This window comes from Nannobrachium achirus, assembly GCF_963921795.1.
Source record: "Nannobrachium achirus genome assembly, chromosome: 18".
NCBI classification, from domain to species: Eukaryota; Metazoa; Chordata; class Actinopteri; order Myctophiformes; family Myctophidae; genus Nannobrachium; species Nannobrachium achirus.
In genome coordinates, this window is record NC_137825.1 from 56,725,897 (window position 1) to 56,743,175 (window position 17,279).

Sequence of the window (17,279 nt, forward strand, 5' to 3'; positions counted from 1 at the left end):
AAAAATATTTTTTGTTTTAACGATTTTTTATCGTCACTGTCGGACAGAAACCTTGTTATCTCCAAGTTTCAAATTTGTATGTTTTTTTTTCACAAAGTAAAGCCCTGTTTCATCATACAAGACTGACGCACAAAAGTAGTGAAAACAGCAGATCTACAAGCACACAACGCCTCGCGGTGCGAGGCGTTGTGTGCTTGTAGATCGGCTGTTTTCACTAGTTTAGTTCATTTTTTAAAATGATAAATACAAAACAAAGTTTTGGACATACACGGTTTCCACCCGACAACGACGATATATAAGGCTTTTATAAGGCTTTTATAATTTTTTGCGGCTCCAGACAGATTTGTTTTGGGGTTTTTTGGTCCAATATGGCTCTTTCAACATTTTGGGTTGCCAACCCCTGGTTTAGGCATTTAGCAGACATTCTTAATCCAGAGCGACTTACAATAAGCAAGGTAATACTCAATACATCAAATGCATAGAAATACCAATCTAGAGTTTCTAGACAAAAATAACATAGGTAGACCGATTGGTTAAATATTTATAAAACCCACTTACAGACGTAATCACCTTCAACTTGGCATCCCTATTTTGCTTATTAGCCCTATTCACGGCCCGCCCATGCAATTTCTCAGCAACTTCCTGGTGCTGACGTCAGTTTTGAAGGGGAAACTAACACAGACATCGCTGGACTTAAAGCCAACAAATCATTATTTCGAGCGGTAAAGTAACTTATAATGCTTTGTGCCTTTTACTATCTTGTGTTCTTGATCATGCTAGCCGTATTTTATACTTTACTATTCGGAAATTGCATTCAATTTGCGATTTCTGTGTTAACTCTATGGGCTTTTAGCAGGGTTTACCCTTCAAAAACGTGACTTCAGCACCAGGAAGTTGCTGAGTGGGCGGGCTGTGAATAGGGCTAAATGTTTGTGTATTTATGTTTTAAAAACTCAAAAATATTGGAAATAGCAGATCTACAAGCGTGTGATCGTCTGTCTTTGCAACTTTAAACGATGGCGTTAATTTATGAAAAAATATAAGAAATATCGAGATACAAGGTTTCTGCCCGACAATGTTGTCTTTTGATACTAGCTATGCTATTACAAATAAAAATTAGGTCTGTATTATTATCATGAAATAAAATGGAAGCGGGAATAAAGAGCGCAATGAGAAGGAAACACATCTGACATTGAAAGAAAAAGAAAGCAGGAACAGAAACCAAACAGCAAGAAAATAGTTTTATATAAAATTATATATATGTATATATATATATTAGGGCTGGGAATGCGATTAAAATTTTTAATCTAATTAATTACAGGCTCTGTGATTAATTAATTGCAATTAATCGCATTTTAATCGCACATCGATATTTGACCTGAGAAGCATATTTTTTCAAGTAAAACACGTTTTGTTGTACGAGTGAATCAACGAGTGAGTTTTTTAAATCTAAATTTCGCATTCACTGGGCCAAGTAAAGCGCTCTGATCGGCTACTTCTCCCTTCGTGTTTATTGTCTCTTCTTGGTTGGTGCATCGCTATGATCAGTACGCCCGAAACTGAAGGTTCTGTGGTGCAACAACTAAGTGCGATTAAAATGCGTTAATTTTTTTAATCGCGTTAATTTTCTGTAATTAATTAATCCCAATTAATCAGTTAAAGTCCCAGCCTTAATATATATATATAATGTCTTATGTACTGTATTGGGTTGTTTTGCAACACAAATGAGTTCAATAAGGTATGTCATGCCAGTAAAGCACAGAGAAGTTCAGAGAAGAAATCCGAGAGCGATACCCACAGAATATGACTTGACGTGACCCCCCCCCCCCCCCCCCCCCCCCCTCCCGCTTCCAGTGATCTCTGGTGGTCTCCCCCGGTGAATCATACCATCTGCTCTGACCTTCAGGGTGGAAGAGACCATATCCTCCCAGCAGGGGTGGGGGGTTGGGTCGGGTTGGTGCGGGGGTGTGGTTAGTCCTGGGGCACTGAACAACGTTACATATCGTTGTCGGGTGGAAACCTTGTATGTCCGAAACCGTTCGCTTTGTATTTATCATTTTAAAAATGATTTAGATCTGCAAGTTTCGATATACGATATACCGTTGTGCTTGAAATTATTCAACCCCCTCCGAAAATCAGGTTTAGTAGTGTAGCCACTTTTCCTTGACTTAGAACTCGTGAACCATGCTCAAACCCCATACTTTTTGGAACATTCAGTGTCTTTGCAATTGTTTTATATCCTTTTCCTTTTTTGTACAAAGCAATAATCTCTTCTTTGAACTTTTCTGACCATTCCTTAGACGTAGCCATGTTTCTAACTGCTCAAATCACAGTCAACAAGTCAACAAACTTATAGTCAGGACAGGTTGCACATCTGATGCAACTATTTAAGCCCTTGATTAGTCGATTGCAGTTGACGATTACAGTTTTCAGTTGTAATTAAGAGTTGAATAATTGGCATTGAAAGTGGCATTTGGCATTGAATTAGAAAGAAAAAAAAAACACTACAAATATTACTTTTGTTGATCTATTTACATTGTTCTTGTATCATTTATTTTATTATTCATTCAGTTGTAAGTTTGTGAATTTGGCCAATAGATTTGCAGAGGGGGGGTTGAATCATTTTGAGCACAACGGTAGAGTCTGTATGGATCACAGCACTGAGACCTGGGGGACACTTCCTTCCTAAACCTAGAAACACTTCTCTCATCTTCTCCATAGCTCATATTTGTGCGCACGACCGTGCACAACACGCATGGATACACCCACACATAAACGCGCGCACACACACGCACAGACACACACGCACACACATTGAGAACTTCATTGCTCCCAGATGTGCGTCCACCCTGTGCTGTCAGTAGTCATGTGATGGTTTTTTGCATTTAATATGTTTGTGTGAGTTAGTGTGTGTGTGTGTGTGTGTGTGTGTGCGTGTGTGTGCGTGTGTGTGTGTGTGTGTGTGTGTGTGTGTGTGAGAGAGAGAGACACAGACAGAGACAGAGTGAGAGAGATGGTCGTATAAACAGAGCTGAAAGCTGCAGTTCGTCACTGTCGGGCAGAAACCTCCTATCTCCCAAGTTTCAAATGTGTACGTTTTTTGGTAAAGTAAAGCTCTGGTTCATCATCCAAAAGTGTCGCAACAAAACTAGTGAAAATAGCCCATCTACAAGCACACAACGCCTCGCGGCGCGAGGCGTTGGGTGCTTGTAGATCGGCTATTTTCGCTAGCCCTAAATCATTTTTTTAATTGATAAATATAAAAAGAACGGTCATGGACGTACAAGGTTTCCGCCCGACCACGACGAGTTGGCAGTGTGTGTGATCTGGTCCTCTCCTCGGCGGACCTGCGATAATAGCCACCGTGTTTACACTCCCCGCAGGTGCCCTTTTTGCACTGAAACACACACACGCACACACGCACGCGCGCACGCACGCACGCACACACACACACACACACACACACACACACACACGCACGCACGCACGCACACACGCACACACGCACACAAGCACACACACACACACACACACATACACACAGGGGTGTCGCACCAAATTCTGGGCCCTGGGTACAAGGATTCACTCACATGTTGTGCTTTAACTATTGAAAAATAGCAGATATACAAGCTCACAGCGCGGCACCGAGTGCCGCACTGCGAGCTTGTAGATCTGCTATTTTTGAAAAATCGTGAAAATGTGTACATGTGCAAGTCTTTGAATATTTCAGATCCTTCTAAAGTTTTTTTGAAAAACCTATGTTTCTATGTCAGTGGTGTTCAAACCTTTTATGTCAAAGACCCACAAAATGATATGTATTTGGCCACGGACCCCCATCTAAAAATATTTAGTTCCAGGGACCCCCCAGAAGCTAAATTTTAGTTACAGATGTTCGCTTAAAAATTCAAAGATTTGCTCAAATTAAAGTTAAAGTATAACATAATTTAGGCCCCTCCACCTTGGGCCCTAGTAACTCAGTCCCACTTCCCCCCTCCCTTGTGACACCCCTGCACACACACACACACACACACACACACACACACACACACACGCACACACACACACACGCACACACACACACACGCACACACGCGCACACGCACAAGGTCTTTTTATGGGCGAGTCCCCTCATTTACCACAGCGATGGAAAATGCTGTGTAAATATTTTCCCCTTGTCCACTAATTCCACAGCTAAGTGCCGTTGTGATGTTCTGTTGTGATTCTAACATAAGCCGGTGTGTATATGTGGGTGACTCATACGTCCACAGAGTGGAGTCGTAAACAGTAGCCTATTAGCCTCTAGTTGTTTTACCAAAGACCTAATAAACCTTAGGCCACCCATGCCGCCGTGTGCGCGCGCGCGTTAAAGGCGCGTCCAGCATCTGAGAAACGGGCTCCCGGTGTGTTTTCGGTGCGCGGCTCTGATAAAGGCAACATCTGCGCAATTTTTGAGCCCTCCGCATTCCTGTGCCAGCTGCTAACGCTAAAGGTGTGATGAAAACAAACACGGGGTTCTCTCCGGGTTTTTCGCCAGCCTTTCTTCTGGAGGCTTTGCAGGGGCCAGTGTTGTTGGCTTCACACCCGCACCCACACGCAGGCACACACGCAGGCACACACGCACGCACACACACACACACACACACGCGCGCGCACACGCACACGTACACGCACACACACACTACACACACACGTGTGCCAATGGCATCAGATAAGAAGAACACAAAGGTTGGGTTTAACAGTGTCTTTCATCTTATGAGAGAAGATAGATTTCCATCGGGTTCTGAGCCCTGATGTGTTCAGGTTAGCAGGGGTGCAGGTGGGGGGGGGGGGGGGGGGGGGGGGGGGGCTCCTGCCTTGTTTTCTTGCTGTTCTCTTCTTAAGGCTTTATCATAGTGCAAGGTGAAGAGCTATTACATCAACATTTAATGAGAAAACAAGTGGAGGCCATCATAGTCACGGACTCACGGTGAAGTCCTATCACTGTGACTCTGAAACCAGGGGCCACACTGATTGGTCAAGATCGACCAATCAGTGAACGGGGTGATGGGGAGAGGTCTGAAAGTAAAAACAGAGGAGAGATGTCTAGGTCCGGCTAATGACGTAATGTTGTAGTTTTCTGACTTTAAAAGACTACACAGCGGTGATAGCTTATCACCGCAGACTGTACTATGATACCCCCTTTACTCTGTAGCTCTAGCGTTGTCCCCCCCGCTTCTTTCTCCAAGCATGCTCCCTCGTTTCTCCATCGCGTCGTCCCTTTGTATCAGGACGTAGACGGCCCGATCGACGAAGAGACGTGCAAGTATAGTGATCTCGCGGTCGTGTTTCTCGTCACTTACTCGTGATTTACCTGTTCCTCGTTGGCTGGCCCTGTAAGCCACTGTTTCTCAACCCGGGGGTCGGGACCCCCAGGGGGTTAAAATATGATTATTTTGGGGGTCGCATCCTGAAAACTAAAGGTTGAGAATCACTGCTGTAAGCAATGGGGGCTCAATGTCCTCTCAGAGTATGGCATTATAAGTGTGGTGCTCGGCCACTGTATAGAGTATATCCCTATATGTCTGTGCTGTTGGGCTCAATGTCCTCTCACAATGGTACACCCATTTGGGTAATTTTTTCGTGTATATAGGTATATGCCAGTACAAATAAGGATGTTTACATTTATTGAAATACGAGCACATATGTCTGGACGTACTACAAGTACTTGATAAACATGAATAATTACTCCAAACCTCTATACCCGCATGTCTCCTTCTTCCCTTCTCTCTGTCCTCCCTGCTAGAAAGACCAGCAGAGACCAGCATCAATTCCATGCTAGTCAATGGCCGGGTTTACCAAAGCGATTTTAGCCCATAGTAGCTCACGCATGGTCGTAGAGACCAAGCCCCGATCGTCATGTTGCCGTGTTCATATGGGTTCAGGCAGAGTGACTTATTTAGCCCCTGTCTAAATACAGTACGGCATTCTATAATTACCCTTATCCTCCGTTTTCTTTAATAAGAAGCCTTTTTATCTGATCACTGTCTGTTAATCATTCTCAATGGGAAAACAGACAGCGATCGGATAAAAAGGCTTCTTATTAAAGAACACGGAGGATACAGGTAATTATAGAATGCTGTACCGTATTTAGACAGGAGTGAGACTTTATTAAGCTCTTTGTGAAATCTGAATGTTGGTGAAGTTGTAGGGGCTAAATAAGTCGCTCTGCCCGAACCCAAGTAAACACAGGAACATGACGGTCGGGGCTTGGTCTCTACGACCATGCGTGAGCTACGATGGGCTAAAATCGCTTTGGGAAACTCGGCCATTGCTGATCTATCCTGGTTCAGGTGGTGGACCAGCTTCACCATGCTGGTGGAGTGGAGGGTGGGGTCATTTGACCCCACCCTCCACTCTACCTCACGTCTCTCTCTCTCTCTCTCCAGCAGTGTGTGGCCTGCTCCCGGGCCCTGTGTTGTAGCCAGGCAGCTCTGTGATTACAGGCCAGCATTCCACAATGTAAACACCATGTCAATGGAAGGCCGAACGGCCCGGCACAGGACAGCATGGCTTCCATTAGACTGATTGGGCTAAATTAAACATCCACAGTGACACACACACACACACACACACACACACACACACACACACACACACACACACACACACACACACACACACACACACACACACACACACACACACACACACACACACGCGCGCGCACACACACACACACACACACACACACACGCGCGCACACACGAGCAAGCCCCACGGTGCAATTACTAGAAAGCATCAAAACATTGTTCGGCAAGTGTGACAAAGAACAAGACAGGATGTTGTGTGTGGCAGAGTATGATAGTACAACGTGCTTAAAAGGATATTTCACTTAAAAAAAAAATCTGGGTCATTTTATCATCTAATCAGGCTTTTATGAACACCCTGGACAGTTTTTAATTTGCTTCATTCAATATTTAGATATTTGATGTAAATGTTATCAGGCCTTCCTCCTCCAGGGCCTCTACCCATACTAACCCATTAGAACTTCAAACTCCATTTTAACCATGATAGATTCATTAAAATCACCCATTATTCTTTCTGGTGACTCATATAATACCCTCCTAATACGTGGGCAGGCCGTGTTTTTCTGATAACTTTTTTTGTTTATGTTTAATACTTTTTTTTTTATTGTATTTAAATGTTTCCATTTTCCCAAAGATACACGTGCGATCAACTACTATTTACTGAGGTATTGGCCTGAAGCTCAAAGAGTCATATATCCCCTACCCAGGTGGGTGGGTTTGAATCCCGGGTATAGCACATCAATCTTATGGATTGTAGATTTAAATCCGGGGGTCTTAAACTCAGGGGGCCCAAATAAGAAGCCTACCCTATTGTCCTGTAGGATACAGATATAACTCATATTGCTACTCATGTCTTGTGGGTGACCCACCAGAAAAAAAGACCCCACAACCGGTTGTTTTAAAACATCGACGTTTGTAGTTACTTAACTCTCTTTGGCCTGTGACACGCATTGTAACACATATCATATACAGCAGGGGTCTTCAACAGGGGGTCCGGGACCCATAGGGGGTCTTCAGAGTTACTACAGGGGGTCCTCCAAATCTATGTGTGATAGAAGCTTTTTTTTCTCCATTTATATGTTAACCACTTGAACCCTAGTGTCCATATTTTGAGAAGTTTTGCCAAAAATAGCAGATCTACAAGCCGACAACCCCTCGCGCTGCGAGGCGTTGTGAGCTTGTAGATCTGCTATTTTTGGCAAAGAGGTTTCGTGTAGAGGGGGAAAAGAGCAGAGCAAGTACAGAGTGATAGGTCAAGTTTATTTATTATTGATGCTTCAAGCGGTTGAACATCTGAAAACACAAATTTACATGAACCGAAAATACCCTGATGATTGTGCTGTCAAACGATGAAACTACAGTATATGGTATCCATGTGTTGTGGGGGTCCCTGCTTCATCTCTCTCTCTCGACTAAGCGGTCCTTGGCCTGAAAACATTGAAGACCCCTGGTATACAGTACATCATCCTGTTGAGACTGGCCATAGAAACTATAACGTTGTCCTGAACTCCTCTCCTTAAAGATATTTTGCCTTATTTTCCCCCAAATTGTGTCTTGTTCCCCCCAGCCCTGTAATGGAAGTCAGAGGTCCTTTATGAACACCATAAGTTATGTTTCTGGTGTCACCCTCTTAGCTTCGTGCCAGGAGACACGCCAGACTTGAAGCAGAGTGTGGTTGCGGTCGTGTATATGTCTACGTGTGTATGTGTGTGCTCGTGGGGGCGTGTGTGTGTGTGTGTGTGTGTGTGTGTGTGTGTGTGCGTGTGTGTGTGTGTGTGTGTGTGTGTGTGTAGGTGTGTGTGCAGGGGTGTCACAAGGGGGGGGGGGGGGGGGGGAATGGGACTGAGTTACTAGGGCCCAAGGTGGAGGGGACTAATTATTTTATACACACATTTCAGCGCGGCACCGAGTGCCGCGCTGCAAGCTTGTAGATCTGCTATTTTTGAAAATGTGTGGATATCTTTGAATATATGTATTTTTTAAGCGAACGTTTATAACTCAAATCTTTCTTCTGGGGGGTCCCTGGAAATAAGTATTTTTATATGGGGGTCCGTGGCCAAATACATATCATTTTGGGGGTCCTTCACATGAAAATGTTTGAGCACCACTGACATAGAAACATAGAAGGATTTGAAATATTGAAAGACTTCTTCACGATTTTTCAAAAATAGCAGATCTACAAGCTCGCAGCGCGGCACCGATAGTTAAAGCGCAAAACAATGCGTTCCCAGTCTAAATGAGTTAAACCCCCTCCCCCTATGAAGAACTTTCATGGAGGGCCCACAGTGAATCCTTGTACCCAGGTCCCAGAATTTGGTGCGACACCCCTGTGTGTGTGTGTGTGTGTGTGCGCTTGTGTGTGCGTGCGTGCGTGCGTGCGTGCGTGCGTGCGTGCGTGCGTGCGTGCGTGCGTGCGTGCGTGCGTGTGTGTGTGTGTGTGCGTGCATGCCACTGAGGAGTGGTGGAGTCCTTTCCATGCCTCCGCTACGGAGCTAAGAGCCTCATAAGCCCCGAAGTTAAAGACCAACCACGACGACTTAGGCACCAACCATTGCCACATGGCTACCGAGGGGGGGGGGTTACGTTGGGGGGGAGGGGGTGGGAGCCATGGAAATTACACGAGGGAACTTTTTCTGAAGAGTTGGAACATTCCACTGCGCTTAGATTTCGAAAACACGAAGCCAGCGTGAGATTTGAATCTCCTCTTTGTAAATTAAATGAAGAGGGGGGCTGGTGGGCATATTTTGCGTGTGTGTGTGTGTGTGTGTTTTTTAGGCAAAGGGGAAAGTTGGAGGGATATATTTCACCGCTTTTGTATTCCATGATGGAAGTTATTAGATTCCACTTTGGAGCTACGGTAGCTGCAATGGAATGAAATAAATGACACGAGACAAATGGCTTTTTCGTTTACTTCCCCCTTTCCTTTTCATATCGTCACTGTTGGGCAGTAACCTCGTATCTCCCCAGTTTCAAATGTTTTTTGGTAAATTAAAGCTCTAGTTCATCATACAAAAGTGTCGCACAAAACTAGTGAAAACAGCAGATCTACAAGCACACAACGCCTCGCACCGTGAGGCGTTGTGTGCTTGTAGATCGTCTGTTTTCACTAGTCTAAATCATTTTTTAAATGATAAATATAAAAAGAACGGTTTTGGACATACAAGGTTTCCACCCAACAACAACGATATAAAATGTATTCTGGCATGCTTTCAGCATTTTCTATTAGGGCTGCGGAATTAATCAGAAGAGAAATCAAAAGCACAATATTGACAAATGTGTATTCCAAATTGCACGAGGCTTTTTTTAATCCGATGAAAAGTGCACAAATCAGCTTCCCAAATTAATTGACCATAGTCACGCGGCAACCATTTTGCTTTTATTGCTAAATCGGGGGATGGGGAAACCCCCAATTATGAATCAGGGCATGGAAAACCCACACGAATGAAATAAAAACAAAATAACCCATAATATGTGAATATGGTCAATTATATTCTGCTAAATCTCTCTATATAGATCAAGTTGCATCAAATCTTTAATGTGTCCAGTCGAGCTCACCATTATCTATTTGTATTCAACAACAGTTGACGGCATCATTATAACAAACTTTTCAATGTTTCAAACAAAGAATCTATGTTAACTAGAAGCAGTGCTCTTCCGAGCACAGGTCTCCACCAGGCCAGGCGTCCTGGTGGTGCTACTGTATAATAGGCCAATGTAAAAAGGGTGGCATATGTTCTTCACCTTAGATCTTTCATGGCAATCGGACGCTGCATGCATGATTTGAAGCATTGTGTTCCAAAAATGTGTTTTTCTAAAGTCTACCTGCTGGTGGCGCTATAACAGGCCAAAAAATGTAGCATTTGTTCCTTGACCTAGTGGGAATATGTGTGGCAAATTTCACGGTAATCGCAAGCTGCGTTGATGATTTGAGGCATTTTGTTCAAAACGGAGCAATCCTGCAAACTTTGGAAGCCAATATTAGCCAATCAGGATAGAATATGAAATATCAGACGGATCGGACTTGATCACATGACTATAGAGATACTGTGTACCGATTTGTGTGATTTTTGGATAAAATCTCAAGGAGTAATATCCAAAAATGTGTTTTACATAAGTCGGCCCAAAGGTGGCGCTATAAAAGGCTGATGTGAAAAATGCAGGGCAAAGGTTTATCCTTAGCCTCTAGGGAGTGCGCTTACAAAGTTTGAAACTGATCAGTGGAATTATACGTAAAACCACAAATCGGCCTGTTATAGCGCCACCATGAGGCTGATTTAAAAAATTTGAAGTGGCATTTCTTCCTCGACCTAGTGGGAACGTGTGTGCGCGATTTCATGATAATTGCACTTTGCGTTTGGGATTTGAGGCATTTTGTTCAAAACGGCTCAATCCTACAAACTATGGAAGCCAATCTTAGCCAATCAGTATGAAATATGCAAAATCGGACAGATCCGTGTCGATCACATGACTGTCGAGATACTGCCTACCGATTTGTAGGATTTTTGGACAAAATCTTAAGAGTAGTCCACAGAAATGTGTTTTGCGAACATCGGCCACTTGGTGGCGCTAGAAAAGGCCCATTTGAAAAATTTAGGGCAGAGGTTCTAGATTGGCATCCAGGGAATGTGTGTGCTCACTTTGGCAGCGACCGGGCCAACGGCGACTGAGATTAGGTGCTCACAAACTGCGAGAACGCACGGACGGACGGACGCACGGACGGACACACGGACGGACGAAGGGGAAAACATACTCTCCCCCATGCCTTCGGCTGGTGGAGACAATAATCTTTCTGTTGATTTTCACCCCGTTCCCCTTAATAATGAACGGTTGTTCTATGCACTGCCAGATCTGATTACTAGTAAGACGCCTCAGGGCGACAATGTCTTGGCCGTCTGGCCAGCGGTGTCTATCGGACCAGTTCCCCATATATGGATATGAAGTCCTGTTAGATATGGGCGTAATATTGATGACATCATGGCTCTCCATATATGGGCATAGAGTGGTTCCCATGACATCACAACATACAATCCCTTTTATGCCCATACATGGAGATCCCTGTCTGAACCAGCCACACCACTCCCTGTGATGTCTCCTGTTTATGCCCATATATGGAGATCCATGCTCTGAGTATCTGACATCACTGTGATGTCACCTGTGATGTCACAGTGATGTGTCGGGCGTTATCCCCATAGAGTTATAAGAAGAATAGAGAGGACACCAGATATCCCCGCCCGTCCACTTGCATTGAGTTGCTCACCCAGCGCATGAGGCGTTCTCACCCCTTCTTCTGGGTTCTTCCGGGTAGTAAAACCGTGACGCAGTGGGGCCACTGTGACGCGTTTTGCGTCATAGTTTGTGTTCATGGACGCGCTGGGGCTCCAATTCATGAACGAGCACTTCCGGTATGAACGTGCGTCAATACAAAGTTCATGTTTCTGGCCCCAACTGCAGTACCTCAAAACAGCCACCATGTCCATGGCGCTTCAGAGCTCACCCAAGGTTCTGGGGGGTTGGTTATCCCTGCTCTGAGTATCTGACATCACAGTGACGTGACCTGTGATGTCACAGTGATGTGTCAGGGGAGCCACAGTGTCAGGCTGTGCCGGTTCTGACAGTAAACTGCGACCTACGGCCGCAACAATGGCCAGCCTACGATTAAATGTAAGTTTAGGTGAACATTGACCGGCCTTGAATCACGTGCAGAAACTGTGTGAAGAGTGAGTGAAGTGTGTGAGGTAGGGCTGCACAATTAATGGTTTTTAAACCGAAATCGCGATTTGGAACCACGCAATTAGCAAATCGCAAAGATGCATAATAGACGCAAAAGTGATTTCTGTGTGACTCCCCTCCTCCGTCCCCTGCACACATGTGAAACTTATGGTGTGTCTTAGGGTGATTTTTTTTTCCTGCAAGGCAGCGACATACAGTACTTTCTTCCTTGACAATAGTGAGAGGCAGACAATACCATTACTGAGATCTTTCTGAATATAAAAACGTTTTATATTGCTAATAAGCAAAATACAAGGGAATCTTTTGAAAATTTAACTGAACTGAATCAAACCATTTGCATGATTGCCAAATTTCGGAAGCTTGACTTAAGGTAGTGAAGTGATTTTATTTGGTTAAAATAATTTATTACATCAACCTTTTAACTCATATAGTGCCAATCCCGAGAAGACTCGTGAAAAGTACTCGAGTACCCGGAGTGCCAATCCCGAGTATACTCGTGAAAAGTAATATATTACTGTAACGGCGGATATATTACCGAGTACAATGGCGGAAGGTCCGGAGCCGAAATCCGTCACTGATTTCTCATCATCAAGGCTCCACGAGCACAAAATAGTCATCCCATAACATTGAGGTGGACGGGGGATCTCATCTTTAATGTCCATTATCTCAAAACTACACTTTAGAAGCGAAGATGGAGGCAGATGCTCGCTTATAAAGCACATGGAGAAAAGCTCCGAGCCGATCCGCCATGACACCACGTAAACAACGATCGGTTCCGGCGCAGGACGCGATGACGTCAGACCGGAAGTGTTTACGCTGTGGACTTCTGGCCTTCAAAATAAGATAACGGGAGTGAATGCAGCCTGAAGGTGGCATCGTGGACTTTATAATCCGTTAATTTCAGGGGCACTAGAGTTTTTAACAAAAAAAAAAAACGTTTTGTTTTAACCAAAAAACTATCACTTATCCGACCTTAAAATAAATATATAAATATTGCGAATAAAATCGCAATCGCAATATTAGTCAGAAAAATTACAATTAGATATTTTCCCAAAATCGGGCAGCCCTAGTGTGAGGCATGGTCCAGGCTGCGATGAGCCAGTTTGGGAGTAGGCGGATGAAGGGAAATGAATTCTCCCTGTGGTTAATACAGCCTTGTGGGTTCTCTCCCGGTAGACAGAGACGGTCCCTGTCTGCTTGGGCATGACTGCTTGACCATGGGCAGCACCCAAAGTGCTTATCGTCGTTGTCGCGTGGAAACCTTGTAAGACCGTTCGTTTTGTATTCATCATTTTAAAAACGAATTAAAATAGTGAAAACAGCCGATCTACAAGCACCCGCGAGGCGTTGTGTGCTTGTAGATCGTCTGTTTTCACTACTTTTGTGCGACAGCCTTGTATGATGAAGCAGGGCTTTACTTGGTGAAAAAAAGTAGTAATTTGAAACTTGGAGATACAAGGTTTCTTCCCGACAGTGACGTTATGTTCCCCTTACACAGGGATTGACGCCACTAATTACAGAGCAAAAGTCAAAAAGCCTCCCTGGCATCCTGAAAGGGTATAATCCCCCGATAACTGGAATATCTGGGGGAAATATTGCCGTTTATGGAATATAATTGCCACCCTGCGAGCTTGTAGATCTGCTATTTTATTTATCTTGTTTTTTTTTTGCAAATCTTTGGATATATTTTTTAAAAGCGAATATTTGTAACTCAAATATTTGCTTCTGGGTGGTCCCTGGAACAACATATTTTGAGATGGGGAGTCCGCGACCAAATACATGTCATTTTGGGAGTCCTTGACATGAAAAGGTTGTAGAGCTGCTATGTTTGGCTAAAGTTCTCAGAATATTCAAGGGTTCAAGTGGTTAATATAAAAAGTAGGAAAAAAAAATCACTCAAAGATTTGGAGGACCCCCTGTAGTAACTCAGGGGACCCCCTAGGGGTCCCGGACCCCCTGTTGAAACAATCCGATTCCTCATCTCTCTCTCTCCCCTTCCCATCCTCCCTCCCAGGAGCCTGATGCCTCGCACGCTGGACGGCCAGATCACCATGGAGAAGACGCCGAGCTACTTCATCACCAAGGAGGCGCCGCGCCGCGTCTTCTCCATGAGCCGCGACACCAAGCTCATCGTGGTGGTGCGCGACCCCGTGACGCGCGCCGTCTCCGACTACACGCAGACGCTGTCCAAGTCGCCGGGGCTGCCGTCCTTCCGGAGCCTGACCTTCCGCAACTCCTCCTCGGCGGCGGGCCCCGTCGACACGGCGTGGAGCGCCGTGCGCATCGGCATCTACGCCAAGCACCTGGAGAACTGGCTGCGCTACTTCCCGCTGTCGCGCTTCCTCTTCGTCAGCGGCGAGCGGCTGGTCACGGACCCGGCGGGCGAGATGGGCCGCGTGCAGGTAGGGCTGTCGAGATTATGAATTATTTTACGTGACGGTTAAGTGTCTCTCGAATAATTGCGATTAACGATTTTAATTGCGTTTTTGTCGTTGACAATTACATTTCTGTTTGGCTTGTAGGCTTTGAAATTGCACATGGCAGATATGACACGTAACCTAAATATACAAAGAAATGAAGGACATATTTCACCACTTTACACTTTAAAAAGAACATTGATAGTGGAAATAGCCAATCTACAAGCTCGCAAGCTTGTGAGCTTGTAGATCAGCTATTTCCACTATTTTTTAAATGTTTGAACATATATAAACATCTTTCAACATGCAAACGATTATGAAGATTATCACAAAATAATTGCGATTATGTCAAATAATTGCGATTATGTCAAATAATTGCGATTAGACGATTATGTATTAATTGTGACAGCCCTACCTAATATGTTTGAACACATATATAAACATCTTTCAACATGTAAACGACTATGACGATTATCACAAAATAATCGTGATTATGTCAAATAAATGAGACGTAGCATGCGAAGCCTGCAAAGTTAGTTCAGTCAGGTATACTCGAGAGGTTACACTGCATTGCAGTTGTATAAGGACACTACTGCTTCCTATTAACACATCGAGTGCCCGGATGTATGACGTGTGTGTGTTGCTGGTGCCCATGGCAACGCGTCATTCTGCCTACCGGCGAGAGTACTGGCGAGAAAAGTAATCCGAGTAAATGTAATCGGAGTATGTCCTGTTTATTTCGCGAAAATCTTTTCTTTCAGTCAGGACCGTTTTTTATCATTTCTAAGCCACATTGTTTGTGTTATGGCAGGTAGAAGAGGCTGCCGTTTTGAAATGAAAGTGATTTAAAAGCTAGATTAGGAGAAAACCACGTTTTTGTGCAGCCGTTAGACAGGAAGTCAACGAGACACACAGCGCGTCCGGGTGACGTAATTGCGCGCTGCATGTTGGGAAATGGAGTTTGTTTCATCACCGCGGCAGCCAAGTGCAGTAGCTACAGTACAGTATAGTTTACTGTACAACGCGTCAAACGCGTCGTGGGCCTCCAGCGACATCAAAGAGATTGGCTTGTAGACACCACGTGGGCAGCCGATGTGTTAAGCCAAGTCATTCGCTGACGTGGCAGTCAGCTGATCATTTGCCCCCACCGCCTCCCCAGCACCACCAGTAGGCTCTACTAATTCTGTTCCCCATGGGGGGTGTTTATATCTATGTATCTCCCTGCTCCTAATGGTTAATGGTTGTTCTTCTTCTGTGCTGCTGCTGCTGAGCAGGGAGAAAATGTAGCAGAGCCAAACGCCAAATTAAATGCGACATACACACTTGTATACTCATTAATAATAAACATTGTTCAACATATCTTGAGTTACCTGACTGAACTGCGATTAGACGATTATTATGTAATAATCGTGACAGCCCTTTCGTTGCAGGACTTCCTGGGGCTGAAGCGCGTGGTGACCGACAAGCACTTCTACTTCAACCAGACCAAGGGCTTCCCCTGCCTGAAGAAGCCCGAGGGCAGCAGCAGGCCCCGCTGCCTGGGGAAGTCCAAGGGCAGGCCCCACCCGCACATCCCCGCCGACGTCCTGCTCAGGCTCCGAGACTTCTACAGGCCCTTTAATCTTAAGTTCTACCAGATGACTGGTCACGACTTTGGCTGGGACTGAGAAGAAGAAAAAAAGAAAAAAAAAGAAAAAAACGCTTAATCACCTAAGCTCTTAAAAGGCTGCTGGAACCCACACAGTTGTCCATATATCCATCTGGTCCCTTTTTTGGAAGCCTCTGTGGAGTCCTTGTTCTACCCCAGTGACGATGGAACGGAACATATAATACTGGTGTTACCGAAAGCTTTCGCTGTGCAGAATATGCCTTCCTTCGCGTCCTCATGGTGTGTCATTTCTGAAAACTAGTAGAAAGCTGTTTTGCCAAAGCTTTCCCTGCCAGGTCACAAATGTTTTTTTTTTCTTCTACCAAACACTATGGGTGCGTTCAGAAATGCGCACCGGGTGTGTGCTCAGTGTAGTGAGTGCAGTGGGTGGTGACGTTGTAGAGTGTGTTCAGTGTGGCTTATTTACAAACGACTAGTTAAGAGGCAGCTGTGCGCTTTTTCAGTCGGAAAAGTTTCTTAAAAGCAGCAGTTGCTAACGTAATGTTGCTATTGATAGGTAATTTAATTCATAACATTGGCCTACCTGTTGTTATTTTACACGTTGATTCGTGTGTAACAATAAAGCCCAAAGGACCAATAAAGCAGCAAACGGTGCATTTTGTTATCATTTCCTACGCCATTGTTCACAGCAGAGAAGCACGAGACACCGCTATGAAAACTAACCAATCAAAACACCATATTGACGCACCACACTACCAAACCCCATCTTCTGAGTAGGGTCGTTCAGTGCGTGCAGCACACTGGATTTCCGAACGACAACGCACCAAGTGCACCGAATAAACGAACGACAACATGGCACACCAGTGCGTTGAGTGCACATTTTCCGAACGCACCCTATGTCTCCATGAGTGAACTGTGAGATAGCAGCTACAGTAGCTAACCAAGATTACAGAGCTT

General features: G+C 44.7%; 1 protein-coding gene and 1 long non-coding RNA gene across 2 annotated transcripts in view; both read left to right on the top strand.

The window, feature by feature from the left end:
• The window catches only part of LOC308303849 (heparan sulfate glucosamine 3-O-sulfotransferase 6), a gene marked incomplete at both ends in the record, with an annotated part of 54,135 nt that extends 37,755 nt beyond the window's left edge, over positions 1 to 16,380 (top strand). Inside the window, 2 exons of the mRNA XM_080748347.1 lie at positions 14,311 to 14,698; positions 16,144 to 16,380. Coding sequence (XP_080604473.1) covers positions 14,311 to 14,698; positions 16,144 to 16,380 — 625 coding nt within the window. The remainder of the gene's footprint in view (positions 1 to 14,310; positions 14,699 to 16,143) is intronic.
• Positions 1 to 17,279, top strand: part of LOC308303313 — a 468,570-nt gene that overhangs the window by 134,405 nt on the left and 316,886 nt on the right. The gene's annotated exons all lie outside the window — the stretch shown is intronic.